We start from the raw sequence: 26,945 nt of genomic DNA, 5'->3' as shown, positions 1-26,945 counted from the left end.
GCAAGGGAGAACAGATCTGACAGAGGACGCTGGGGTGTCAGCCCTCCACGCCAGAAGGGGACAGGGACCACACATTGTTTTCTGCCTGGTTGGAGTTTGGATTTTTCCTCTAGGCACTCAGAAACAATGGACGTATTTGAAGAGGCATGAGGTGCCATATTTCTCTTTGAAAATATTCCCTGAAAGCCAGCATTCAGATGGAAGTGATGGAGGCTTTGAGACTACTGGAATAGTCCAGGCAAGGGTGTATGAGGGCCCAGCCTGGGCCAGGTGCAATCAACAGCAGGGGCCAGAGCTGAGAGGTACCTGAAGCACAACTGACAGGATGGGAGGACTATGGGAGAGAGCTGACATTGGATTCTGAGCCCAGGTGAGTGGGTGGCTACAGGCCTTCAGAGCTTGAGCACACGTGTTTTTAAATGAATGGTCACGGGCCAAAGTTTGAGACAGTCTTTATTGGAGCTTGGAATGTCATAGCGATTCACCTTAATCAGAGGCAGACTGTGAAAATGAGCAGCAATGGTGGCAGACACCCAGCAGGGGAGACGTCGGGCTACATTAGGAATGCTGCTCGCCTGCAAGCAGTACACGGGTACACACACACACACACCACACTCTTCTAACACAAGCTTACACTCTCAACATGCTCACGCACTGCCAGTGGGTCTGAGGCCGGGCATCCTGCCGGCTCTGTCTGTCCCCTGCCTCTTGGAGAGGCCTCATCTGCTCTGGGGGGACCCTCTGAGTTGAGACTGAAGGAAACCACTTGAGGACCAGGGACAAAGGAGCTCGAAGCTGCAGGCGCTTTGTGGTTTGGGAGGAGGGGATCCAGGAGGACGGGAGAGATTGCCAGAGACCAAGCACAGGGCGCCCCACTGGGCCAGGGCACAGGGAAGAAGATGCCGGAGAAGGGTTCCAGAGGGACAGGGTGGGAAAAAAGGCCATCTCCTCTCCCTCACTCACTCCAACCACACAGCTGGGGCCAGAGCCCTGCGCACAGGAAGCCTGGGGGCATCAAGGGGTCCCCTGTGTCCTAGAAGGCACTGAAATGGGGAACAGATCCTGGAAAGCCTGGAGTCTCCCCCAAGTACCCAGGGGACAGGGAGGGGGATGACAGAGCAAGAAGGGTCTTACATGCTGGTTGTCCGGGGCAACAAAACTGGGGAAGCACGAATCCTGACTCCCACCTCAAATACAGGGAGGGCGATGGGCTGAGATGCAGCCCCTCTGGCCAGCAGAGGGGAACGGCCAGAGCCAGGGGGCCCCTTTGGTCTCTAGGGCGGTGAGTCGGGGAGCCTGTCTTTGCCCATGTGTCCGTGGTGGGGGTGGAGGCAGGAGGGAGGAAGCAGAGCCTCCTGCCCCCAGGGCCAGGGCTACCAGAGCACAGCCCCGTCCAGGTTCCCGTAGCCTGGCTCGGCCCGAAGCCGCCAGTATGTGTTGTTCGTCACCCACCACTCCTTCCCACTGCTGTCCGTCTGCCGCCTGGGGGAAGAGCGAGAATTAAGGCTGGGGTCCCGAGACGCTGCCTCCCACTGCTGGCCCCACTCAAAGCAGGAAGGAACTAGAGGGGACGAGGAGGGGAGCCTGGACGGCAGAGACCCAGGGCGAGGGCAGAGGCACCTGAAGAAGCGAGCCTGATGGATGATATTGTTCTCCTCCATCACTCTGCGCCTGTCTCGCTGGAGCTGCTCGATCCTTCTCTTCTGGGCCTCAGCGGCCTGTATGTTCCCCTCTTCCAGGTACCTGAGCATCCAGACTATAGTCAGGGAAACTGAATTTGAGGGACCCCCAAATCCAAGGCCTCTGTCCTCTGCCCAGCTCTGCTCCCAAACAGGCCTCATCTCCCTGAGGCAACTCAAGGAAGACAGACCCAGGCCCAGCTGTGTGTGGAAACCCCAAGGAGGAGGGAGGAGCCTGGGGACACTAGGGCCACAGCTGCCGGGCACTGACCTCTGGTCCGGCCGGAGCCGCGTGTCCGTGGAAGGCAGCGACCGTTTCAGCTCTGCCGTCAGCTCATTCAGCTCCAGGGCAAACTGAGTGAAGCCGAAGTTCCGCTCGTGGTCTGGGGGCATCGAGTCTGTGGGGAAGGTGAGAGGCTGGGGCAGGTGGACTGTGCCAGAGCTGCCCTCCCCCTGCCCGGCCCTCCCCAACCACCCCACTTACTGGGTTTCCAGATGCACTGACTGCTGGGCGGGGGTCCCCGGTATAGCCCCTCGTGCCACTTCCCGAAGAGGCGGTGGAGGACACGGCCGCTCCGGCTGAACACAGCACCCTGCACCTCATGCACGTTGGAGCTCCAGTACTTGGCCTGGGGTGGGGTCGGGGCAGGAGGCTTAGGGAGGTGTCCCCTCCCCTTCCCCAGGGTGAACCGCTGGGGGCAGCCAGGCGGGCCAAGGTGTGTGCCCACCTTGCAGAAGGTGATCTTGCAGTGGCAGGAGCTGTCCTGCGTGTTCCGGATGAGCACCTCCCCATAATGCTCGATCCAGCGCTGGCCACTCAGGATGTTGTGAATACAGGACGTCACCTTGTTCCACTCAAAGTGGTCCCCAAACCTGAGAGAGACAGTACGGGAGGGCAGTTGGCCGGCCCTGGGGTACAAGTGCCACCCTGAGCCAAGGAGTGCCTGTCTGGCTGAAGCAGGTCACGTGGGTGTGTGGAAGGAAGGCCGGCGTCCTGGTCCTGGCTCTGCCATGAAGGATGAGTGATTCATAAAGCAGAGCAGCCTTCACAGAAAGTATTCCATTAACACGCCTCCACTCACAGATAAAGCTCCTGAGTGCCTAAGTCACGGGCGTGAGACCACAGACGGGGCCCCACGGCTCTGTTGCCATATATCATTCTGCTTACGCCCCACTTCTATCGGGTATTCCTTATTCCTCTCGTTTTATAGAAGGGCACGTTCAAGGCTCTGAGGCATCTTTTTGTTGCTTGCATAACTATTCAGTGACAGAACCAAGACTCGCACCCAGGACTTCTGATCCTGAAGTCTGGGATCTCCACACAGAACTTTACGAACCCCTGGACCGTGCTGGCCATGTAGGCCCCTCTAAGGTCCTCTTTGTCTCTGGCTGCAGTCCCCACCTCTAAAATGAGCTAGATGATGTGTTTCATGGGTAGTTTGTGACCAGCCCTGAGTTCACTTTAGGTTTCGGTGGTGGGGGTGGGTAGGTGGGGGGGGGTGTGGATGGGTGTGTGTGCGTGTGCTGGCTTGAAGTCTCAAATGCGTTTCTTACTGTGAGTCATGGTCAAAAAAGTGTGAAAGCCACCACATCAGATGACCTCAATGAGCCCTCCCAGCTCTGCCATTCCAAGATTTTTCACCTTTCTTTATTGGCAACCGCTGTAAATATAGGTGTAAAATGTACAGACACTGCCCCACCACAAGCAGCTTCAGGCCAGACCTTTCTGCCCTGTCCCTGCCACCTCCCCATCCCAGCCTGGAGGACAGCCTGGGGGCTGGGCCTAGCTGCACAGCACTTAGGAATACTCACCTGGGCAGGCTGACATTGACTGTCCCCACAGGCACAATCTCCAGGGATTTGCCCCAGAACTTGTTCTTCCACTTCATGTCTGGAGTTGGGGTCGGGGAGGGAGAGGAACACACAGATAAGACCAGAGTGTGTTTCCGCCCCTCTCCATCTGCCCTTCACCCCCAGGCCCCCCTCACCTTGCCAGAAGATGAAGTTCTCAGACTCCGCATGGCACGCTGAGATGGGGGGGTGATGGGAGACCTGGATGAGCAAGGAAGTTCTCTTGAGCCTGCTGCTGAGGACCGCGAGGTCTGCTCCTGACCCCACGGCCCCCCAAACTCCCTTACCCCCACGCCAGTTCTCCTGCAAACCAGAAGACCAGTTAGTTCCAGGTCTCTTGTCCCTGTTGTCTGGCCACCACCTAAATTCCATCATCCTCTCTTTTCCCATAAGGCCCCTATGTCCTCCCTTTTTACTCACTCCCCTCTAGGGTCCTCCTTGCCAGTGCTGTCTATGGTGTCCTCCAGAACCACTGCTCAAGCCTACAAAGTCCCCCAGCAGTGACAGGTGGGGCCTCCCCGCACGGCCTGCCTGGAAGCCGGCCCTCCCCTGTGGACTCTCTTCCCTCGCCATCTTCTCCCCAAAGATGACCGTCACCCTGCACCCTCCACACTACACCCTTGGAAAACCCCTTGGAAAACCTGGAACCTTGAACTCTGGTATCCCACAGCCTGCCTGCCTGCCTGGCCTCTCCCCATCCCCTGCTGAGACTGCCAGGTCCCTGGCTGCTCTGTTTTGTCATGGCCTGTCAGCCCCAGCTTCACCCCCTTCCCGCCCAGCTGAGGCTGCTCCCTCACTTCCGCCCCTCTCACCCAGCACCCTCCACAACCTCGTGCCACCACTCGCCACAACTCCCAGCACCGGCTCCCTGCTCTTTAGACCCCCACCCTGTCTCGAAACACAGACACAGCTAGGGAACTTCTAATCCTACAGCATGTCTACATCTGGGCCCTGAGCATCACCCACAACCCTCCTGAGGGCCTACACCCAAGCCATCCCCTTCAGATCACATTCACCCCCACAATCCGAGGGAGAACAGAGGGCAGGAGAAGGCAACCCCTTCCATCCCAGCCTCACGCCCGTACGGGCTCCCACCCGGGCCACTCCCAGGCCCGCGCCCCTCTCCTGCTCCACACTGTGGCCCACCGCCCCTGCAGGCCCCTGCTTCTCCCATTCCCCCTCTCTCTGCACCCCGGTCTTCCCCTCTATATTTCTCTTTCTCCCTGAATAGAAACATCTCCTGTTCCTTCCATCTTAAAAAAGAGTCAACCTTCCCCTTCCGGACGTGCACGTCTTTGCTCGCGTATGCCTGAGGCAGACACTGGCAGTGGTGGTCCCCTCCGAGGGGCGGGGTGCGAGGGAGACCCCTTTCCTACTGTACACAATATTGTACCAGGAGAACTTTTCACCACGTCTTCAAAACATTTAAAATCTAAACAAACAAAAAAGTTGCCTCAACCCTTCATCCCCTCCTCTGGCTGCCACTCTCTCTGCCTCCTCTTTCCCTCATGGTAAACTCCTGCATTTTGATCTGTGTCATTGTTTTTTACTTCCATGTTATTCCACACCCACTGTAATCCAGCCTTGGCCCCCAGCCTTTCTCTGAAACCTCCCTCACTCAGGAAGCCAATGACACCCTCCCGAGTCCCGTGGACCATCCACCCTCCTCCTGCTCCACCTCGGAGCTCCTCCACCTTCCCTGCTGCCCTTGAGCCCAGACCCTCCCCCAGGAGCACTCTGGGACTTCACCCCCATCAAAGCTGGTGACTCCGCGATTTGTGAGCCCTGCCCAGTGCTCTCCAAGGAACTCCAGGCCCACATGCCCCAGGGCCTACTGGGCCCTCCCTTTGAAGCCTAGCCCTCACGGACAGGGAGTCTCCCCAGTTCAGTGGGCTTCCTCACATGTTCTTCATCCTGTTAAGTGGCACCACCGCACACTCACTGAATCCCCCAATCCAGGAATTCAAGGCCACCCCAGACTTCTCTCTCGCATCGACCACCTCCCCTAGTCCTTACTTGTAAGAACATGCTGCTGACCACTGAGTCTTGTCAAGGGCAACCCACAAATAGCTCTTGAATCCAACCTCCATCAGTCCAGCTGCCACGGCCTACCTGCAGGTCCTCACCAGCTCTTAGGGAGATGAATGAAATGCCTCTAATGGCATCTCTGACCTGTCCGCACACCACTGCCTGGGTCTTCTTTATAAAGTGCAATTCGAGCACGTCACTCTCCTGCTTAAACCATCCAATAACTCCCCAGGATTTAAAAAGAAACAAACAAAACGCTCCTTACCTTCACCTGCAGGGCCTTGTCTTCCAGTCCCATCTCAAACTCTTCCCAAACATGCTCCATCCATCCTTTACACTGCCTGAAACATCCCATTCTCCCTGCCCCTTTGTACTCCTGCGAACTCCAATTCATCCTTGAAGACTCAGCTCAAGATCGCCCCCTAGAGCTTGCCTTTCCAGGGGGAGCTGAATAACCTAGCAGCGTCCACGATCCCAGCTCTAGAACCTGGCACAGTGACTCCTATGGTTCAAGTCTGTGTCCCACTCTAAGCTCCTGTACTAAGCGGGGTAGCTCCTTCAAGTAGAGTGCTCTACACCTCCACATGTGGCACAGTGCCTGGCACAGAGCTAGCTGCCCCCTGCTCTCTCTCCATGCCCCGCCCCAGCCACCACGAGGCCAGGGCTCACCTGCTCACTGATGAAGCGGAAGCCCCGGTCAGGACGCTCACACTCATAGGTCTCCCCCAGGACAGGGTTGAAGGGCTTGCAGCCCGCCCGGTGGTACGTGGAGGAGTAGGCAGAGACAGCAAAGGCTGCGATGTACACCTGTGGGAGGAAGGCCAGGAAGATGCTGCTCGAGGGATCAGAGAAAGAGATGCCACCCCACCGCAAGGAAGGACTAGGGTGCTGGGGTGGAATTTCAGCAGCAAGGAAGAACCCAGCCAGGATTTTCTGGAAGACAGGGGCCCAGGGGAGGAAGTGGTAGCCTGGGGCTGGCCCAGGGGTAGGTGGGGCCGGTACCATGCGCTCGCAGGGGTCGGTTATGCGGCTGGCCTGGTCCAGGAGGCTGCTGTACTCGAGCTCCTCGCAGAGCCGCTGCAGGGTGTTGAGCGGCTCGTTGAGCTGCACGGGCATCGACACCTTTGACAGGTCCTTGCCAATGTTGTTACGCAGTATGTTCCACAGGCTAACGTCAGCCCCAGGCCCGCTGGCCGCTGGCAGGCAGCGGCGGCGGGGTGGCCCTGCAGCTCTCCCTGGAACACACCCCCCTGGGGCCCACCCAGCCGTGTCACTCTCCCTCTGGGCACTGGCATCCAGACACGCAGGGCCATGGCTCGGCTGGCTCCCACGCTCCTGAAGCATCTTAGATCCCTCATTCCCAAGCTCCAGTCTCCACTCGCGTGGGGCAGGGCGGCTGGGGATCTAATTCTTGACGAGCTCCTGGGGGGACGGAGGTGGGCAGCAGGGCTGAGAACCACTCAGAGAGGATGCTTCCCACCGCAAGAAACCCTGCACCCCTGAACCGTCCCCGAGTCCCCGCCCTTCCCTTCTGTTCCTTTCACAAACACAGAAACCAACGTCAGGATGCAGATTATTCAGCTCATTTTACAGATGAGGATAGGCTCCAAGATGCAACATGACGTGTCCAAAGCCACCGTGCTAACGAGTGGCAAAGTGGACCTTCTGCCTCTCTATCAGGCCCTATGTGAGCCTTCTCAGAAGACTGGAACCGAGGCGGGCCCCCCAGGCCTGAGCCTGACCCATCCCTGGAGCCACTCCTGGAGCATTCTGTAGCTCACGGATTCACCTTCCTCACCTCCTGGGGTGACCTTTGGAGTCAGCATCCAAAGCTGTGAGCCCACCAGTCACCACAAGGGACTGCTTCCCTGCGGGGCCTGGGTCATGGACAAACCCCATTTCTCCGCCCACCTCTAGCCCCACCCGGCCCACAAACCCACCTTTCTGACAGCGTTCAGCAAGCCTGAGGTCCAGCACCTCCTCGGACAGGCTGGTGGTGACTTCACTGGTGCACGACTCCTCCTCCTCTGAGCCCTGAGCCGGGACAGATGACAGGCCGGGCAGACTGGGCCTCCCCGGGCAGCCAGGCAGTGCCCAGGGCCTGGCAAGAATCTGCCCAGTTAGCCCTTTGGTGGGAAGGGGAAGAGAATGTATTTGGGGTTCTGAGCCCTAAGACACTGCCCCAGGAGGGCTGGTGTCACAGAGTGTGCCCTGCCACCTTGGGAGGGGGAGAGCCTGGCCCTACGGCTCAGGGACTCGGCGGGACACAAAGGGAAGGGAGGTTGGGAATTACCAAGACTCAGGGTCTGGAGAGTAGGGGGCAAGGGAACACCGAGGCTGAAATGGGGTCACAGGAAGATGACTGGGGTGGAGTGGAGGCAGTAGTTTTGGGAGAAGCCAATGAGGATAAAGCATGTCAAACTGGAAGAAGGGTCCCCAGCAGAGGTTCCTGGGCAGGGCCACACGAACCCAAGAGGTTTGGACATGTTCCCAGAGATAGTGGTGAAGGTGGTTAGAAGGATTTGGGAATCTACAGATTCTAGTCTCTCAGGACCCCACCCTTATATTTCCAGGCCCCACCCCTCACCGCCAGCTTCCCTCCTCCCTCACCTCATTCTCAGAAGAGCTGGCAGAAAGGAGAACCTCGCAGGCATCAAAGAATTCCGTGTGGGAATCAGCGAGGGACAGGATGCTGCTCTGGGACAGCTGGGGTGTCAGCTCCCGCCCCTTCATGTACAGAGCTTCTTGCTGTGGGATCAGGCCGGGTGTGAGGCCCCAGAGGCCAAGCCAGGAGTGTCAGGCACTCCCTCTTGCCCGAAAGCTACCTTGAGAGGGAAGCATACCCAGGGACTGCACTGTCTGAGTGTGCAGCCTGCCGAGCAGGAGGAGATGCAGAGGACAGCGAGCATAGTGGGATAGGAAGGTGTGGTGGAAGGAACACTGGCCAGGGAATAAGGAGACACAGGTTCCAGTGCTCACACTTCCTGGGCGCTGACTCTGAGCCCAGCTCCAAGCCCTTTGCATGTACTCACTCAGACAATCCTGACACTCCCCCAACGAGGGAGGCGCAATTATTACCCCCACTTTGCAGATGAGGACACTGAGGCTCAGGGTCACAAAGCCAGGCTGCAGCAAAGCCAAACTCAAACCCACGGAGTAGGGCCCAGAGTCCGTGCTGGGAACCCCTAAGTCCCAGCTCTGTCCGTCCACAACTGTGGGAGCCTGGGCCCACCAGTCAGACTCTTTGAGTCTCAGTTTCCTCATCTGTGGACTGGAGGGCAGAGTCACTGGCTCACAGGACTCCACCTTAAAAGGGAAAGCATCCTGCACACTGTGAAGGCAGGGCCGACCAAGACGCGGCTGCTGCTGCTACGTAAAGGGGCTGGAGCCAGGGCTTCTGGGCTGTTTCAGGTCTGAAAACCAACCATGCCTTCCCACTCCTGCTGGGAAAAAAGGCCCAGGAGAAACGGCCCCCCAGCCCACCCCGGCTCCTACCTCCTCGGGGTTGAGGGAGCTGAAAGAATCTGCAGTGGTGTCCGAGGAGATGGACAGTGAGTGGAGGCGCCTCGGGCCAGCTGAGGCCTCAGAGACCTACAGGGAGAGGGTGAGGGGACAGGGTGCCAGGAGGATGAAGCCCTTCCCGCCCCGTCATGCGGAGACTGCCTCTGCCAACCCCCTTCACGCCCAGATCTGCTGTTACCCTCAGGCCTGCAGTCCCAGCCTCAAGCTCTCTCCTCCCACCAGCCGCCCCGTCCCCAAGCCTCACCCCCATCCTTGACAGCTCTGAACCCTGGTGCAGGTCCCTCAGTCGGTCCCGTTCAGCAGTGAGGGCGGCCAGGACACTGCTGAGGGAACTGTGCACTGCGGGGGCAGGGGGAGGCCATCAGACTCCTCACCCTAGCCCTCTCCCCACCTGCTCCTCACTGTCCCTCCAACATGTACTCACCCTTCTGGGCCAGGGCCCAGAAACTGCGCTGCAGGTGGGCATAGTCTGGGGGTGGCAGCCCGCGGGAGCCTGAGGGGTCCCGGGACTCCAGGTAGCGAGACAGGTTGGGAACAGAGCCATGGAGACGACCAACCTGTAGGTGAAGGGGAAACACTGACGGGGACAGCCTCCTTCAGAGCACCCCACTCCAGCGACTTGGGGTCCACCTCACCCGTCCAATGGTGTCGTCCTTGGCAAAGCTCTGTGTGCACCACATGCGGCTGGTCCGTTTCCCCTTCTTGGGTCTCTCGGTTGTCACTGAGGCCTGGCAAGTCGAGGTGGGGGAATTCCCCTCTCAGGGTGGGGCAAAGGGGCAGCAACCAGCAAAGCCAGGAGAGAGGCAGTGGCCACGGAGGAGGGTGCAGAGACAACCAACATCCCGGAGGAAGAGGACCGACGCCCTGGCAGACGCGTGGGCACAGGAGGAAGGGGTCGCTCCAAAGGGGCAGAGAGACCACCCCGAGGCAGTTGGGATACGGAGGGTAGAGGCAACTAGGCAGACGCGTGGCTCTCCAGAAAACTGCGGCATATGTGGGGGACTGGGGACCTGTCCCAGGGAAGTGATGGGGATGAAGATGGCAAGCAGGAGAGAGAGCCCTGGGCACGTCCCTGCCTCCCCCGTGGACCTCACCTGGTGTGTGGGGATAACAGGGGCTGAGGGGATCCGGTGCAGGGACTCCAGGCTCTGCAGGAGTCTGTGTAGTTCCTGGAGCTTCCCCTGACACTCAGAGAGCTCTATGGGAAGAATGAACAAGGAAGTCCCTCTCCCAACACTGGCCGGGCACCCCAAAGTCTGTCCCTCAGCTTCCCTTCCTCCTCCAAAGACTTCACCTGGCAGCCATGGAAATCCTGAGCCTGTCTCCCGGTCCCCTGCTCATCAGCTCAAAGCAGTTCCCAGTTCCCACCCCTTGGTCTGGCCTCATGGGAGGTCCAGTGCCCCAAACTCCACTTTGTCTCCAGACCACATCTTACCTCTGCTTCCTCCGCACAGGCCAGGGGGCCCTTGTTCTTTCTCTCCCCACCTAGTATGCACTTCCCTCTCCCAAGCCATGACGGCCCCCTACTCCAGGAATCCAATTCTGGGGCACTCCCCTTCCCCGCCTGGCACTAGTCCTCAGGACCCCTCCCTGCAGTGGCATTCAGTATCTTTTCTTTCATGAGTCCTGGTGCTGTGTCCATGTCTGTCTATGTGTGGGGCACAGCCCTTTCATCCTCTGTAAGACGGGGCTCCCCAGGGCAGGGCTGGAGCAGACTGATCAGCTGGGAGGCAGAGGCTGTCTCCTCCATCAGACTGGGGCTCCCTGAGGCAGGGATGGAGGTAACATTTTCTCCTCCTTGTGACTGCTGATGCCACCTAGACCTGATGGCATGGGCCCCTCCCACAGAAGTGTGTGCCAGCAGCCCCTCACCATGAGAGCAGCGGTCCAGCCCATCATTGTCCCTCAGCCAGGAAGACACCTTCTCCCGGGAGCCAACCCCAGGTAGAGCCGAGGCACCACTGACTGTTGGAAGCTGTGCACCAGCAGCCTGTGGGTAAGTCAAGGGTCAGGGAGCACAGTGCCCGCCTCCCTGGGTCTCGCGGTTGTCCGAAGCCACCAACCCTGAATCTCCACATCTCCTGCACCCCAGGGCCCATCTTACCTTCCGATGAGTGGTGCTTGGCAGCGAGCCTCGGGGCATGTCCAGGCGCTGGGCCAGGCGGTGGGCACGCAGCTGGGCCACCCAGCTCTGGAACAGGTCCTGGGATTTGATCTGCAGAAGTGATGGAGAAGGGGAGGGATGCATGAAAGGAGGGGCTGCTTTCCAGGGGCAACAAGTCAGCGCTCTGGTGCCCAGGCAAGCAGGGCCTCTCCCTATAGAGTTTAGGGAAGGCCAGTTTATGGAAAGTTTATGGAACTTTCCCAGTTTATGGAAAGGCCCCTTGCAGGGAGGCAGAACACAGCTTCCCCAAGTGTCTGAGCCCTGAGCTCCGTGCCTGTTCACATTACACCAACGGGGCAGTTTGCCATTGGCTATTGTATACAACGGGAACTCCCTTCTTGTCAAACTCAGGGAAACCCTCAGCCCCTGCCCCTCTCCTGCATGCTCCAGTGCCTCGGCCAGGCTTGGGCCCAAACCACCACCTGGCTCCTGGGGATGTCACCTTGAGGTGGTAGATGTTGTCCTCGGTATCAAGGTCAATGCGCTGGGCCTTTTTGTTGATGGACATGACAGACAGTCGGACATCAATGGAGCCATGAAGCTTCCCCTTGGTGATCTGGGGTGGAGGGTTGGTGAGGGAAAAGGGGCTGGTTTTAGGCCCCCAGGGCCATAGAGCTGCCATCTCCCTGAGCCCACTCTGGGCTCAAGGTTTAGGCAGTAGATTCACCCTCATGCCCGAGTCACAGTATCAGCGGGGACTTGTCAGGCGTCCTCCTGTGCACAGAACACCCCACTGTTAAGTGACATTCTGAGCTCAAGGGATTCTCAGAACAAGGAAAACTATTCCCACCCTCAGGAATCCACAAAGCTGAGGAAGGAAACACCCTCTCAGAGAGCCCAGGTGTCTAGGCCTTCGACTCCTTATTCCCACCACGAGAACAGGACAAAGATGAGGATGACAAAGCTCCCATTTCTTGGGCACTTTTGTGCCAGGCACTGTACTGAGAGCCTTACCAAGACGATGACCTCAAAAGGGGGGATTGTACTCTCTCCATTTCAGAGACGAGGGAGCTGAGGCCTAGGGAAGTAACTTGTCCGAGACCCTACACCCAGAAATGGTGCACCTAGGATTCAGACCCTGCTCAGGTGAACTCCAGAAGCCCTTCTGCCTGCCCAGGCATTCTGGGGCCAGACTTCTCCCACGACCCCCAGCCGAGGCCCTGACTCACATCTTGCCGAGTTGTCGCATAGTGAAGGATCCCATCCTCGAGCACAAAGTATCTCTGTGACGTTTCCCAGGAGGAACAGGACAGGGAGGCCGACAGGAAAGGGTGGGGGAAGAGAGCAACCACACACAAGGACTTTTCTTCTCCTTCTCGACATGCAAACACCTTGTACTGCCCAGCAGCCTCCCCCACATTCCCATCCTGCCCCAGCATCTGGCCCCACCCTTGGCCCTGCCCACTCTACCTTGTGCCAGCCCTTCAGAGGCCACTTCCTCTTCTTGAGCAGGTGGCCTTCCTGCCTCTCGGGCATGATACCCTCTGCCCCTAGCCGGCCCCGAGGCTCCTCCACAACCTCCCACAGCTCAGAGACCTGCAGTCCAGGACAGAGGCGGGTAGAGGCTGGTAAGGCAACCATATTGGCCCCTCCCCTGGGCCACGCTAGGCCCACCCTCTGCCTGCTTCCGCACCCTCAGACCTGCTGGACACTGCCAGGCTTTGCAGACTGAGTGCTCACGGCCAGGGAGGGAGGGACCCTCTCTTGGAAGTCCATGGAGAAGGCAGCGGCCACTCCCCGCTGAGGACGTAGAGCAGAGTGGAAGGGAAACGATGTCACCTTGTCCTGATGAGGCCCTTGAAGGAAGAGAGAGACCCCATTAGCACAGACCCTGCTATCACCTCTCCACTTCCACCGTCTGAGATAAGAGCTCACCAACACATCTTCCACTTACCTGCCAAGCCTCTCCTGAGTCTGACCCTGCCTACACCCTCCCACTGTGGCCACGGCTCCAGAGGTGAACTGGCCCGCAGGAGGCAGGCCGGTGCTGAGAGAAAACCACGAAGTCTGCCCAGCCCCACCTTGGGCACACATTCTCAGGCTCCAGGAAACACTCAGTGCTTTCTCTGGAGGATTCCCTGGGGGTGATCAGAGGTGAGGGAGGGGAATGAAGGAACTGGCTCTGAAAAAGTACTGAGGAATTCAGAGACTGGACAAGCCAGATCTCAGTCCAGCTCCCTTTCCTTCAAGCCCCCTGCACCTCCACCACCATGGCTTGGAGATTCCTCTGCCATGATCCTCCTGCAGAGCCCCCACCCCTTCATCCTGACTCGCCACCAATCAGTCTCCATATCCCCTAGTTCCTAGGCTCCCATTTTCTGCATGGCAAACTGAGGCCTGAGACAGCCCCCACTTTTCCCCGTGCCTCCTCCCATCAAACATCACCCTAGGATTCCCACCTTGGACACTCAGTCCCCCTCAAATCCTCCCCATCTTTTTTCTACCACCCCCATCCCTGGGGCTCCTGAGAAGTACCACCCATTCAGAGAAAGCAGGGGGCTGAGCTGATGGAGATGCTGGGTGGGAGAAGAGGTGGTCAAGAACACACTGAGGTCCACACAGGTCCCACAGCAGTGCCCACAGGCGCCCTTGGCACCAGCCCTGGCCATCCCAGCTCCACGGAGAGATCAATTATGCATAAGGCTGTGTGTGTGTGAGATGGGGGAAGGGACCGGAGGGGCGAGGTTCACCCGAGGCTGGGGAAACAGCTCAGATCTTCCGATGGAACTGAGGCCGGGAGGGGACAGCGACGCAGTGGGGTAGGGGTGGCCAGAAGTTCAGGACAGTGGGGCTCAAGCTGTCAGAGGCTGACCCAAGGGGAAACTCCTGCATTCAGCCATTGAAAGTTCCCAAACTCTTCCGGTGCTTGGGTATCTCTGTGTCTCTTTCCTGGCCCTGTGGGGTCCTGGCCCCTCATTGCCTGCGTGTGGAGGGAAGGCTCCGTCAGTAGAGGGTGAGGGGTCGAGGGGAGCCAGGTGGGTGCCCCCTCTCCACCTCCATTCTGGTCCCCATCTCCGGAGGAGCAGACCCGCCAGCTTCAGGTGGGAGGAAGCCCCCTCGGGGAACATCAGCTGATGCCAGTGCGGCCCCCTTACCCCAGGGTCCATGGACGCCAGTGTTCCTTGGCCCGCGCGCTGCTCCGTCTCTGAGTCACCGTCTCTAAGTCGCCTGCTCTCTCCTCTCCGAGCTGAGCTGAGCAGCGGCAGCAGCTGCTGCAGGAACCAGGAAGGAAGGAGACGTTGGAGCCTCCCCTCTAGCCGGATCTCCCCACCTCCCCCTCTGCCGGCCCCTCCTCCTGCTGAGCCTCGGGCGGCCGCTCAGCTCTGCCCCCCTGCTCTCCGGAGGACTCAGGGCTGAGCGGACTCCCCAGCGCTGAGCTTGGGAGTGGGGGCAGTTCCCACTGGGCACAGTTCCAGATAGATCACAGAGGACTGGGGAGCTGCTGGCCTCAAGCCAGAGATGGTAAAGGGTTTACTCAAACTAGCACAGCCTTGACCCCAGTTAGTACCCAAGGCCATTTCCTTATTAACCTGCCTCTCGTTTTACATCTGAAAATAGACTGCAAAATTTGGAGCCAGCAAAGGTATCAGGTTGACAGGAAGGGATGGATGCCCCCATGGGACCACAATACACAGTGCCAAGAGCACAGTCAGCAGGACAGTCAAGCCTCGAGGGCCAACCAGCCACCCCCACACTGAGGCTATCATTGTGGGGTGATGCCCCACCAGGTCAGGCCCCATCGGGGGCTGGCAGCACCTATGCAGTAAGATAAACCCTGGAGCCTGCTGAGTCTCTGGATGAGGAGTCAGTCTGGGGCAGGAACCAGCTGGCTGTGAAAGGGCTGGCTGGAGCCAACTCCAGTAACCTTGGCTTCCCTTTCTGAGCACTTCTGCCCTTCTGCTGGAGTACTGTGTTTAGCTGCTCAATTCTAATTAAAAATCAGCTCTTGAGAAATATCTAAAATTCATTCAAACAAATGTGAAATGGACTGACAGCTTTAAACGCCATGAAGTCTCTCTCTGGAAAGAAGTGGGTTTTCAGTGGTGGGGCCTCAGGCACTGCCAGCAGGTAAAGTATGCAATGCAAGGTTCTTCTTTGACCCCAGAAATAATGTGGGCCACTTCCCCCTCCACCTTGTCCCCACACAGGCCTTGGCTGACCGTTCAAGGTCTTACATGTCTCTCAGAAGAGGCCTGCTCTCTCCACGCCATTCAGACCCTCAGCGCTGCTCCCTCCATGAGGAGCGCGTTGTTAGCACCTGGCAGGGGTCTGGGAGTCAGGAGAGCACTGGGCGGCACTGGCCAGACCACCTCTGGCATCCAAGAGCCTCAAGGGCCTTTTATTTCACTTCATATGGATGGATTGAGCATCCCTGGGCATAAGGCACAGAGCTGGGCACTGGGGGAAGTTGGTCCTGGACCAGGACACAGGAAAAGCTGCTGCAGATCACCAAACGAGTCCAGGACTAAGGAAGTTTTGGCACTGCTCCAAGTCCAGGAATGCTCAACAGCCCCCCTGCCCGCCCCCCACAATCACCCCATGTCCACCCAGAACATGCTCCAATCAAGGACAAGAGCAGGCTTCTGGTTAAACATCCTCTCTCCTTCATTAGGAATTCCTGGCTCCCTGAGACTTGGATGAGGCCTACTCAAGAGCCCCCAGACCCCTCGTTAACAGAGAATCCTGGTTTTCCCCCCAGCTCTTTCACTCAGAACCACCTGACACATGTTAGCTACTGGGCAAAGCTGGCAGCTGCCTTCAAAAGGACAAGCATGTAAGAGATGCCACTTGTGGGAGGAGGTATAGGGAGGAAACAGGCTTGGATGCAGGAAGAGGAAGGATTTTCTAGGAAGGGATGTCATGTGAGAGTCAGAGATGACCCTGAGAATAAGTCTACAGGGAGGATAAGCTTGTAAATGGCAAAACAGAATAAGTAAAATGCATTTCATTTTTATCATAAAGCAGTGCTCCCAACCCTTCCAGAACACAGTATACCCCGAGGGCGGAGAATTAACAACCAAGCACACCTGGGACCCTAATGAGCACTCTCTAGTGTAGAAACTCAGGGCACGGTCTTCAGAGCAGAGAGCCTGGCTCAAGTCCTGTCCTGCTACTTACTAACTGCACGACCTTGGGCAGGCTATTTAACTTCTCCGCCCTTTAGTTTTCTTCTCTGTCAAATGGGGATGACACAGGGAGGAATAAAAGAGCTAACACATGTAAGGTGGGAGGCACAGAGGTTCTCAACAGATGCCATTCCGAGCACAATTACTCAGTTGAGCTATTCTGGCATGTTAGGCCCCCGAGGTGATAGGCTGGGAGACACATGCAGCAAGGGACAGTGAACACGGAGGCAGAGGGCAGTACCCTCCTCTGTTCATCTTCTCTGCCTTGGGCCCAGAAAGCTGAAAGAGACTGCTTCTATTAGGTCCCAAGTTGGGAAAACTAGGGAAGACAGTGATGAAGAGCCACCGTTCTGAAGTGGAATCCCTCTGCATCTCCGAGTGGCCCTGTATCTGAGGAGGTCACTGTCAGTGAAAGCCAGGTGACAAACGCCACTCCCCACCCCGAGTTCTTCCACATCTCCAATGGATGACGGCACAGTTGCGGGGCAGAGTGTATTTATGGGCAGGCTGGGCACAACAAGCTGGCTACGAGTCCGGAACAGGGGTGGGAGGATCGGGCTGCCCACTGGCTCGCACGGCGGAGTCCACTTCGTGTTGCTGTCTGACGTACTGATCCAACAGGGCAGTCAGCTGGAGGGGCTGGTGCTGAAGCACGGAGTGGGTCTGGGTCATTAGGAGGGAAAGCCCTCCCACCAGCTCGCCCTGCACCAGGGCCAGGCTGGGAAGCTTGGAGTAGTTGATGAAGCCCTGCCTGCTGAGGATGGTGTCGTCAATGCAGCCACCTGGAAGAGCACAGGGTCAGACGGGCTCCCCACCAATGCCTTTCCTCTCTGAAAACAATGTTCCAGCCCTAAGCACTCCATTGCTCTTCTCCTCCTCCCAGCCTTACCCCAAATCTGGGTCGCACTGGTGCCCCACTCCGCTCTCACACTGCTGGGCGTGGATCCCCTCCCTCCCTTCCTAACCCTTCCCTGGAAAACTCGCACATGACAAATCCACCTGGCCTGACTCTACGAAGTCACTGTTTCCTAAACCTTCTTGAAGAACCATGGAGTGTGCGTGTAGGTGGGAAGGGGGCGCTGATGTCATAAACACAGATTCCTGCCCCCACAGAGACCTATGAAATCAGCGTTCTCCACCGAATAGGTACCTCCGTGGATCGTGAGCATCACGGGAGTCTGGGAAACATCACTCACGGACTCTCAGCACCCTTTACTTGGGCTATTTGCTTTAAGCATCTTTGTGTGGGTTTCAGCACCCACGACCCCAGTGCTAGACTCAAGGTGTCTGAACTTCCTCCCCCCGCAGAACCCTCTCTCTGCCTCCCCTAGTCCTGCCGGTGCAGAAATGATGCAGATAGTGAGCCAGCACAGTCAGAGTGACACAGGCAGCCCTCAGCAAATGGTGTTATTGACTCAGGCCCCATTCGTGAGAAGATGTCCCCTTGAAGGATGTCCACGGCTTTACCCACACAAGCCTAGGAGATGGCACCAGGTTGCTGTAGTACCCGCTCCCTTGATCCCACCCTCGAGTGGCAGGGGTGCTTGCTCACCTAGCAGTGGCAGGAAAGGCATACCCTTCAAGATTCGCACCATCTCCTTGACTTTGGGCTCTTCACTGACCAGTAGCAGGTTGTGCCCCACGAAAAGGGGCAGCAGGTTTTGGTACTTGGAATCCTCCAGGAAGGGCTTCAGGACCTGGACAGCAGGAAAGAAGGGCTTCTTAGGGACAAGTGGGAGGAAGAGCCGCCCACCTTGGTCACAGGCCGCATCAGGCTGAGGATACAACCCAAGGGTCTCTTCAGCCCCTAATCACAGTTCAGGCACCAGACTAGAGGGTCGCTTGTGGAGGGAGGAGTCCGAAGTGCCACATCTAGGGAGAGATGCTGGGGTGAGTTGGCAGGGGCAGGGGAATATGGGCAACCCCACCAGAGGGCCACTCCCTACCTGGTTGGGGAAGACCTTCATCAAGATCTTGTGTTTCCGCAGCTGGTGCCTCATAAGAAGCTTGTCCTCTGCACTCAGAGCCACATTCTGGCAGACAGCTATCATTCGGTTGTCTCGGAAAACCGCTGCTATCTCCCGGCGGAGGAGCCGCAGAAGGCCTGTGTCCTAAAGTCAAAGAGAGATGACCAAGGGGACTAAGCTGCCTCTTCTCCTTGCATCCCTTGCTCCCACAGGGGCACTGCTGGGGCTCCCAGTGACGCCCAAACGTTTGAAAGATCAGAGAACAGCAGGATGGTTGGGCCCCCGACTCTCAGAGACATGCTCCATCTCCAACTGTAACCTTTTCATTTTCATTAGATAATCACAGTCCTCAGAGAAGTGTTTTTCAAACCCGAGAATGCTCAGTCCCCCTGAACTGGTCAGCAATCTGACCCAGTCACCGTTATTTGACCATAATGTCGTCAAAATTACTCCAATTATCCCTCAGACACTGTACTCATGTTGAATTATTTTACCAATTATAAATATGAGATAATTCTTTTGCAGTGTTAATTCAAAATTGAAAGATTTTCACAGAACAAGACATTTTCTTAAGACAGTGCTTTTCAAAGTTGAGAAATTGTGGCCCTGAGAACCACCATAAAATTACAAATTCTCCACTGGTCTCTCTGTTCTTTTTTAAGGAAACCTTTATCATCCTTCTAGGAAAATGTGGGAGCTTCAAGTCCTTTCAAGACAGGAGAGATACCCTCCCCTACTCCCACCTGCCTGGAGAGCTTTCACACACACGATTTTGGAGACAAGCAATAAGTGAAAGAATTTCGGGAAACCTGTCCAATCCACAGAGCCCAAAGGCTAAGGCAGGATCAAGTACAGATTCTATTTTAAAGTATCTGGACCACGGGGTCAGAGTGGGGAAGTAATGATGTGAATGACTGTGTCCTGGGGTGCTACTTCATTATGGCCACAGAGACCAGACCCCACCACCAATCAACACGCCCAGCCTCCTCCTCACCTCTGGGGGGGGCCTGGGAGGAGGCGGCAGGCATCTCGGGTTGACAGCCGGTTTAGGGGGGATATACTCAGTCAGAGCCATCAGCTTCTGCCGCTCAAAGTGCATCACACGACGGTGGCGGGTAACGGCCTTGGAGCCACAGCGGACAGGCTGGAGTGTGGGCAGCCGGCCTGGAAGAGGAAACGGCAGTGTGGTGAGATGCAGCCTCTTGGAGGCCTTAGTCAGCTCTAGATGGAGAAAAGTCCACCTTCGGGGCCGGCCCAGTGGCGCAGTGGTTAAGTTCGCATGTTCCATTTCCTGGCGGCCCGGGGTTCGCTGGTTCAGATCCCGGGTGCGGACATGGCACCGCTTGGCAAAAGCCATGCTGTGGTAGGCATCCCACGTATAAAGTAGAGGAAGATGGGCATGGATGTTAGCTCAGGGCCAGTCTTCTTCAGCAAAAAGAGGAGGATTGGCAGTAGTTAGCTCAGGGCTAATCTTCCTCCAAAAAAAAAAAAAAAGCGGCCACCCTCTGGGCAGAGAGAACCACGTGCAGAGAGCTAAACTCAGCACAAGAGTGGGACAGTCTGAATTCCCAAATCTTCTCTTCTCTTTAACGAGTGACCTTAGGTCAGTTCCTTTATCCGTTGAGGCTCCCACTTCTCCAGCTCTTCTTTATGCACAGAGATGGGGGAAAGATGAGAACAAAGACGAAAGCAATTTGAACACATTAAAAAACAGGGGAGAGGACTGAGCAAACTTCTCCTTAGATGGCCAAAAAATAAATACGTTAAGTTTGAGAGCCATACAGACACTTGCTACTGCTCAACTCAGCCCTTGTATCAGGAAAGCAATCACAGACAAGATATAAACAAATAAATGTGGCTGTGCTCCAATAAAACTATCTCTAAAACCTGGTGACCAGCCCTGCCATAATTTGCCAATCCCTGGTCTAAGCGAGTGGTTCTCAGAGTATATCCCCAACCCCCATCCCAACCTCAGCATCGCCTAGGAACTTGCTAGAAATACAAATTCTCAGGGCCCATCCCAGACCCACTGAATCAGAAGCTACCGGAGTGGAGCCAGCAAACAGTGCTCCTGACACATGCCAAAGTTTGAAAACCACTGCCGTAAGCACTGCTCTGAAGCCTTCTCCCTCAATTTGAAGCAAGAGGGGAAAAGAAGTTACACGGCCCTCACAGCTCCCCAAACTAGTCTCCCTTCCTTCTGCTCTTCTTGTTCAAAGGTGTCACTGAGAGTGCCCCTCAGAAGACAAGGGAGCCACTTGAAAGCCCTGAGCCAAAGCGACCCCTTCATCCTCGACGAAAGAACCCAAGCTAGAGCTCCCCACTTTCAGCCTTTCCCAAGATTGCGATGGCACCCCAGGGAAAAGCTCCCCTAAAAGTGGCTCTAACAGTCAGAGAGCATGGAGAATTGCTGGGGTGAGACTTCTTCATAGGGTGCTGTAAGACTTAATTGAGATGAGACATGTAAAGCACTTACCACTGTACCTGACCTAAATTATGTGCTCAAAATCATTCACTAAGCAAACATCTATTGCTTGCCTACTAAGGTCAGGCACCATGCCACCTGCTTTGATGAATGAATAGGGCTCTGCCCTTAGGAAGTTTAACAGAGAAGACGACAAATAAATAGAAAATTGCAGACTGTGATATGCCTAAGGGGTCAATAAACACGGTGCAATGTACAGATTTAACAGAGGAAATCTTCTCTGCAGAGGGTGGCCAGGGAAAGCCTGAGGAGGTGACATTTAGGCTGAGACCTTAAGCAGGGGGCATGGACCCAAGGTCGGGCCGGAGAGTGGTCCAGGCAAAGAAAACTCTAGGGGCCAGCAAGAGCTGGGTGGTGGGTTACAGAAACCCAAAGAAAATGAGGGGCTGCGGCGTGGGGAATAAATATTGTGGCTGTCGTTGACATTATTGCTGTGTTGCTGTTATTAGTAGACTCTGCAGTCACGAGGGATTAGATGGGGGAAGGAGGCCGGCGATCTAGCTGGGGTCATCGGGAGCGGCCTGGGGTCAGAGATTAGGGGAGGAGATCAGTAGTAGAGGCGGGGAGACGAGGAACAGAGACCACCGGCCGGAACGCGCCATGAGGACTTGTGCTGCTCCTTACCCGCCTGGGGCAGGAGAACCCCTCGCAGCGTCCCAACCACGGCCGCAGCCATCGCCACCGGAAGAAGCGACGGGAGGCGACCGAGACGGAAGGAGCTAAGGATTGTGGGAAGCCCTGCGGCCGGAAGTAGCGGGCAGATCCGCCGGCTGGAGCAGTAATCCGCATGCGCTGAGCCCGGCAACTGCCACCCCACCCTCCCTGACGCCCCACCTGGCGTCCGGTCTCCTGGCAACGACGCCAGACTCCTAGGAGCCGCGCTTTCCTCTCCTTCTGCACCCTCAATCCCCCGGTGTGCGATCCACGGAGCTGCTCTACACCCATCAAACTCCAGACCCTCCACCTCCATTTACTTTTGTCTTCTATCCCACCTCAATAATTTGCCCCGAATCAACCCTTTTCCCTTGTTCCCCAAGTCTCTGAGCTTCTTCTCATACTATCCTGAGTTCCGCCATCCCCAGGGGCGGTCCAAACTGCTCGGCTCCGCTTCGTTCCAACCCCGCCCCAGGCCAGCAGCCTTTAGATCATGCCTGGAGGTGAGTAGGGAGGTGGGATGGTGGGTAGAACTGTTGGATAACAGTGGGGTCAGGCCTCCAAGAACAAGGAAGTGTAACAACTGGACGCATCTTTTCACAGCTAATCTTGCCGAGAGTCCAGAGGGAGGGGGCGTGTGCATCACTGAAGCCCTTATCACTAAGCGGAATTTGGCCTTCCCTCAGGATGAGGATCTGTCAGAGAAGATGTGAGTGCACGGGGGAGGAAAGGGGTGCTGGAAGACTGAAACGCAGAATGACTAGTCCCCTGGGCTGTACTGATTTGTCAACTCATCTTTGTCCCCTTCTTTACTTCACACATTCAATCAGTGGTAATATCCAATTGATTTTCCTTCCTTAAAAATCATTCCGTTTCTTTTTCACCATGCCCACTCAACTGCCTTAGATAAGGCTGTCATCACCTCTCAAAAAACGAATTACTCTCTCTACCCCCAGTGCAGACTCCCCATACTGTTACTGTTGCCAAAATGATTCTTTTAAATGACAAACTCCCTGATAGAACCTGCCTTGGCTCCCAAGTACCACGAGAATAAAATCCAAACACCTTAGCATGAGTTGAACTCTGCTGTCTTTTCAGCCTTATTTCTTCCCCCCCCACCCCGAGGAAGATTGGCCCTGAGCTAACATCTGTTGCTAATCTTCCTCTTTTTTTGCTTGAGGAAGATTGGCTCTGAGCTAACATCTGTGCCAATCTTCCTCCACTTTATATGTGGGTCACCGCCACAGCATGGCTGATGAGTGGTGTAGGTCTGTGCCCAGGATCCGAACCTGCAAACCAAGGCCACCGAAGCGGAACACCCTGAACTTAACCACTACACCATGGGGCTGGCTCCTCAGCCTCATTTCTTGCCACTCTCCACAGTGTGCAATTCCTCTAAGACCTTGTGTTCTCACCTTAGCACCTCACTACTCAGAGTGGTGCTGGGGTTGGCATGCACATCAGCATCACCTGGGAGCTGGTTAGAAATGAAGAATCTCAGGCCCACCTCAGACCTGCTGGATCAGAATCTGCATTTTAGCAAGACCCCCAAGGGATTCATGGGCACATTAAAGTCAGACGAGGGCTGGATTAGCACATACTCTTCCTTCTGCTTGAAATGCCTTCTCCTCACCTTCCTGGCTAACTCCTACTCATCAGTCACCTCCTCTAGGAAGCATTCCCTGATGCCCCTACTCTAGACTCGGTGCACAGCCCACGTACTGCCTTAGTCCCTTGCACTTGCCTCTGTCATCCACTTGTCATAGATGTTTGGCCTGCTCCCCTAATACTGGCAGGCAGGGACGCTCATTTGTCTCTAGTAGGCACACAGTAAATGCTGTAGAATTAATGAGTGACTGGATGGAACAAGTGACTTTCCCTCCCTCTCAAAAGGGAGGTGAGGAAAGATCTTCCTGCAGAGATGGTCTCATCTCTGTCCCAGCCTCAGCCTCCACCAGCCAAGCTGGCTCGAGGAGGCTCCCCTTGCCTCAGTGTCTCTCCAGGAACCATAAGCTGCCATTACCAGCTTCCCAGTCCAAAGGCCCTCGCATGTCTCTCCCTCTGATCCTTCCCAGTGCTGCCGACAGAGACCCAGGTCTCCAAGTCAACCCAGATTCATGATCTGGACACCACCTCATGAGCCAAGAAGGTGCACCTGACACCTGGTCAAAGTCACTCAGCCATCCACCCCTCCACCCCTCCACGAAACACCTCCCCTGCTACACTCTGCTTCACCCTCTGCTGACCCTTCTCTAGGTTTCACACTCTTGCTGAACTGCAGACTGTCCGCCTGGACCGGGAGGGGATTACCACCATCAAGAACCTAGAGGGCCTCCAGAATCTTCACAGCCTCTATCTGCAAGCGGTAACTCCTTGTGCCTTCCCCTGCCTCCCCCCTCCCCGCTGTGGGGCAAGTCTGTCTAATCTGAAAGGAGCCAACCAGGATGTCGTGCCCATTCCCTGGGGTTCAGGCAGGCAGACCTTCACTGAAACTATTCCCAGATGAATCAGGAATTCTTCTGAATTGAAAGACCAATCCTCCCAAGAGATCCAGAGCATGCTCTTGAATCAGTTTTTTGTCAGACACTTCTCTTGGTCTACAAGTTCTTCTTGGTGTCTGCCCTAAATATCTCATGTTATATAGCTCGAGCCCATTTCCTGTTTTGAAGAAGAGAAAGAGGGAACCAAGAAGATTCCTCTGCATCCTTCAGAACCTTGAAGGCTGGTGGTGGTGGTGGTGGTGGTGGTTGGTTGTTGATCTTCAACCGTGGTTGAATATACCCAGCTCCCTTAACCCTCCCCTACAGGAACTTTACAAAGCGAAGTCATATATGTTCTTCGTTCCCTCCATGTACACAAGCCACCAACAAGGCCTTTTCCATTTCCCTGTGGCCCCTTGGTTTCCTTCCCTGATTTCCCAGTCACCCTTTGGTTTTCGGGTGAACAAGGTAACCTTTAATCAAGTTTGGCCAGCCCCAAGTTTACACCCTTAACCATCCACCTGGAGAAAGCAAGTCATCCCAGGGTAGTGACTGCCAGTTCAAGGAGGTGGTGCTCATCCCCAAGGTGCCAGATCTCCAGCTAAGAGTGGACCTGGTCTTGAGGCTTTGTCCCTTTAAAGGTCCCCCACCCAGCTGACCTCAGCTTGGTTTCCCTGCCTTGGTTTTTTCCTGCAGAATAAGATCCAGCGAATTGAGAACCTGGCCTGCATCCCCTCCTTGCGGTATGTGGTGCCAAGCTCAGGCGGGGGCTGTGGGGGGCAGGAGGGAAACCTAGGAACACTCCCAAAAAACTGGTTCAGACCTCTCCAAGCCTGGCTTCTTGCCAGCTGAGGACCTAGCAAGCCTACTCTGCCTCACCCCAGAAGGCCATCTGTCCCCACTTGACATCCAGGTGCCTCACCAGGGGGCCTGGGCGCCTGGTGCCTCCCTGCCCCCTCCAGCTGTTCTGATTCAGCTCTGTCTCTGCACCCCTCCCCTCCCCTACAGATTCCTGTCTCTGGCAGGAAACCAAATCAGGCAGGTGGAAAACCTCCTTGTCCTCCCGTACCTCCAGTTGCTGGACCTTTCTGAGAACCTGATAGAAACCCTGAAGCTGGGTAGGAACGCCCTTGCCCCGGCTCATGAATCAGTCCATGTGGGGCCCTCCCTCCTCTCTGCCCCATCTCCTTGTGCTTCCATTAGCGGCACATCTTCCAGGCGGCCGGGGGCTGGGCAAAGAGGTAGTATTCGGGCTGTTCGATGGGTATGAGAGCCTCATTCCCCTCTTTGGTGCATGCAGATGAGTTCCCCCAGAGCCTTCTCATCCTCAACCTCACTGGAAACAGCTGCACCAACCAGGATGGCTACAGGTGAGGAGGAATTGAAGATGGCAGAAAGGAGTATGTCTGAGCTCCTCCTCACTCCACGTGGGCTCCCCCTCAGCCTGCAAACCTGAGGTCACTGTCCATGGCACCTTCTCCTCCCCAACCTCAGCTCAAGTCAGCCCTTTTTTCCCTTCCACCCCCATAACTCCACACGGAGCCAGCCCTTAGCTCTTTGGGGCTGACCACAGGCCCATCTCCCAGCTGGTGAGCCACCTGCCCTCCGGGTGTGAGTGTGGTGGCCTGTGTCTTCACATCCTCCCAGGCTCCACCCAGGAGTGCTCTCCTGGGTAGCCTCTGCTCTTTTTGCCCTGCAGGGAGCTGGTGACAGAAGCTCTGCCACTGCTCCTGGACCTGGATGGGCAGCGTGTGTCAGAGCGCTGGGCCTCGGACGAAGAGGAGAAAGCCTCAGGCGATGAGGACGAGGAGTTCCCGGAGCTGAGCAGCCCGTTCTGCTCAGAGCAAGGTGACCCTGCTTTCCAAGGCTTGCAGCCTCCCCAGAGCTCACTCCTGCCCTCCGGTGTCTGGGGAGGTGGCCCCAAGTCTAGGTCAGCATCAGGGCCAGAGGAGGACGGACAGTGCAGCCAGGGCCAGGTATCAGTCTGGGCATGCAGGTGACACAGCCTCCCTGCCCCAGCCTCAAGCTCCTCCCCATTAGGGATGACAGGGGGTAGTCTGCTCAGGGAGTCAGCCAGAGACCTTCTGCCTCAGCCCAGGGACCCTCCTGCTGAACCTGGGGCTCCATCCACCACCCCCCATCCCGGCCCCTCACAGGCTTCCTCAAGGAGCTGGAGCAGGAGATGAGCAGGCACAAGGAGCACAGGCAGCAGGTGGCCCTGATGGAGCACCTTCTGAGGATGGAGACACAGCCGGTGCTCACTGACCTCCCCATGCTGCCTGGGGGGCCCATGGCTGGGGACAGCAGCCCTTCTGGCATTCCCAGGGAGGGGAAGGAGACACCCCCCAAGCCTGCCTCCTTACCTCAAGTCTCCTCTGCCACCAAGAAACCGTGCCCTCCGTTTCCCAGGGGCCAGCACAGCACTGTCCAGGCAAGGAAGGGGCCCAGAGCAGCCACAGCCCCTAAGGCCCCTCTGCCCGGAGCCACCAGCACAACCAAAACTATGACCAAAAGAATCAAGAAATGAAGCGCAGCCCATCCCTATCAGCAAAGCCGCAGGCACAAGGAATGGGGCGAACAAGGAGTGGGTGGGCCCCTCGTTCTCAGAGCCCTCGCCTGTGGCAGGAGCCTAGACCCAATAAAGTGTCTCCAGGCCCTGAAGATGTCTTTCACGTCACTTGGGGGCATCTCAGGGGAAGCAGTCAGTACAGGCACTGGGCGACAAGCGCAGAAAAGCAGAACCATAATGAGCAGCCTGACTGCAAAGAACAAGTTTCTGATAGTTCAGGAACTACCCACAGGGCTGGCACCTTCTCAGGGACCCCACCTGGCTGCCTGGCCCCTGAGGGGAGGAGGCCGTCTCATGGTGGGCACATCTCACTGCTACCCCTAGGGAGTGGCCTTCCAAGGTTCAAGCTGTGGTCCTAATTCTTCCCAAACAGAAACTGCCTGCTGTGCCAGGCATGATGTTTCATGCACACACACTCAC

General features: G+C 56.6%; 3 protein-coding genes across 7 annotated transcripts; 1 reads left to right on the top strand and 2 right to left on the bottom strand.

Moving 5' to 3' along the window:
* Positions 1 to 436: 436 nt before the first annotated feature.
* OSBPL7 (oxysterol binding protein like 7) lies at positions 437 to 16,039 on the bottom strand. 5 transcript variants are annotated; one of them, XM_046675782.1, is made up of 24 exons: positions 14,340 to 16,039; positions 14,057 to 14,164; positions 12,878 to 13,040; positions 12,655 to 12,780; positions 12,414 to 12,467; positions 11,687 to 11,800; positions 11,185 to 11,295; positions 10,953 to 11,070; positions 10,175 to 10,278; positions 9,716 to 9,808; positions 9,505 to 9,637; positions 9,325 to 9,419; positions 9,054 to 9,149; positions 8,169 to 8,306; positions 7,499 to 7,592; positions 6,561 to 6,808; positions 6,228 to 6,365; positions 3,668 to 3,731; positions 3,492 to 3,570; positions 2,408 to 2,552; positions 2,164 to 2,308; positions 1,951 to 2,077; positions 1,621 to 1,743; positions 437 to 1,482 (listed from the first exon to the last, which is right to left on the bottom strand). In XM_046675782.1, the coding sequence occupies exons 2-24, from the start codon at positions 14,074 to 14,076 to the stop codon at positions 1,374 to 1,376; spliced, it is 2,637 nt and encodes an 878-aa protein (XP_046531738.1). In that variant the 5' UTR covers positions 14,077 to 14,164; positions 14,340 to 16,039; the 3' UTR covers positions 437 to 1,373. The 5 variants fall into 5 exon arrangements, with proteins under 5 accessions (XP_046531738.1, XP_046531736.1, XP_046531739.1 ...); XM_046675780.1 differs by having other exon boundaries at positions 12,886 to 13,040; XM_046675783.1 differs by lacking the exon at positions 12,414 to 12,467 and having other exon boundaries at positions 12,886 to 13,040.
* A 139-nt stretch (positions 16,040 to 16,178) lies between these two features.
* On the bottom strand, positions 16,179 to 21,598 carry MRPL10 (mitochondrial ribosomal protein L10). The gene is made up of 5 exons (XM_046675789.1): positions 21,447 to 21,598; positions 19,332 to 19,501; positions 18,317 to 18,481; positions 17,923 to 18,067; positions 16,179 to 17,152 (listed from the first exon to the last, which is right to left on the bottom strand). Exons 1-5 carry the CDS (start codon positions 21,496 to 21,498, stop codon positions 16,896 to 16,898), a joined length of 789 nt encoding a protein of 262 aa, XP_046531745.1. The 5' UTR covers positions 21,499 to 21,598; the 3' UTR covers positions 16,179 to 16,895.
* Positions 21,599 to 21,624: 26 nt separating this feature from the next.
* LRRC46 (leucine rich repeat containing 46) lies at positions 21,625 to 26,617 on the top strand. The gene is made up of 8 exons (XM_046675788.1): positions 21,625 to 21,979; positions 22,080 to 22,185; positions 23,733 to 23,841; positions 24,653 to 24,699; positions 24,965 to 25,074; positions 25,257 to 25,326; positions 25,656 to 25,804; positions 26,113 to 26,617. The coding sequence occupies exons 1-8, from the start codon at positions 21,970 to 21,972 to the stop codon at positions 26,481 to 26,483; spliced, it is 972 nt and encodes a 323-aa protein (XP_046531744.1). The 5' UTR covers positions 21,625 to 21,969; the 3' UTR covers positions 26,484 to 26,617.
* The last annotated feature ends 328 nt before the right edge of the window (positions 26,618 to 26,945 follow it).

Source organism: Equus quagga, chromosome 11, assembly GCF_021613505.1.
Source record: "Equus quagga isolate Etosha38 chromosome 11, UCLA_HA_Equagga_1.0, whole genome shotgun sequence".
Lineage (NCBI taxonomy): Eukaryota > Metazoa > Chordata > Mammalia > Perissodactyla > Equidae > Equus > Equus quagga.
This window is presented reverse-complemented; position numbering and strand designations above follow the sequence as displayed.

Excerpts from the sequence above, each read along its gene's own strand:
- OSBPL7 (XM_046675782.1), bottom strand. The coding sequence starts at position 14,076 with ATGCAGGAGTTTCCCCTTGG. Across the intron at positions 6,366-6,560 it reads CCGACCCCTGCGAGCGCATG|GTGTACATCGCAGCCTTTGC; the intron begins GTACCGGCCCCA and ends TTCCTCCCACAG. Across the intron at positions 1,483-1,620 it reads CATCAGGCTCGCTTCTTCAG|GCGGCAGACGGACAGCAGTG; the intron begins GTGCCTCTGCCC and ends CTCTTCCCCCAG.
- MRPL10 (XM_046675789.1), bottom strand. The coding sequence starts at position 21,498 with ATGGCTGCGGCCGTGGTTGGGACGCTGCGAGGGGTTCTCCTGCCCCAG. Across the intron at positions 19,502-21,446 it reads GGTTCTCCTGCCCCAGGCGG|GCCGGCTGCCCACACTCCAG; the intron begins GTAAGGAGCAGC and ends TTCCTCTTCCAG. Across the intron at positions 17,153-17,922 it reads GCCTTTCCTGCCACTGCTAG|GTGGCTGCATTGACGACACC; the intron begins GTGAGCAAGCAC and ends GTGCTCTTCCAG.
- LRRC46 (XM_046675788.1), top strand. Across the intron at positions 24,700-24,964 it reads GCCTGCATCCCCTCCTTGCG|ATTCCTGTCTCTGGCAGGAA; the intron begins GTATGTGGTGCC and ends CCTCCCCTACAG. Across the intron at positions 25,075-25,256 it reads GATAGAAACCCTGAAGCTGG|ATGAGTTCCCCCAGAGCCTT; the intron begins GTAGGAACGCCC and ends TGGTGCATGCAG.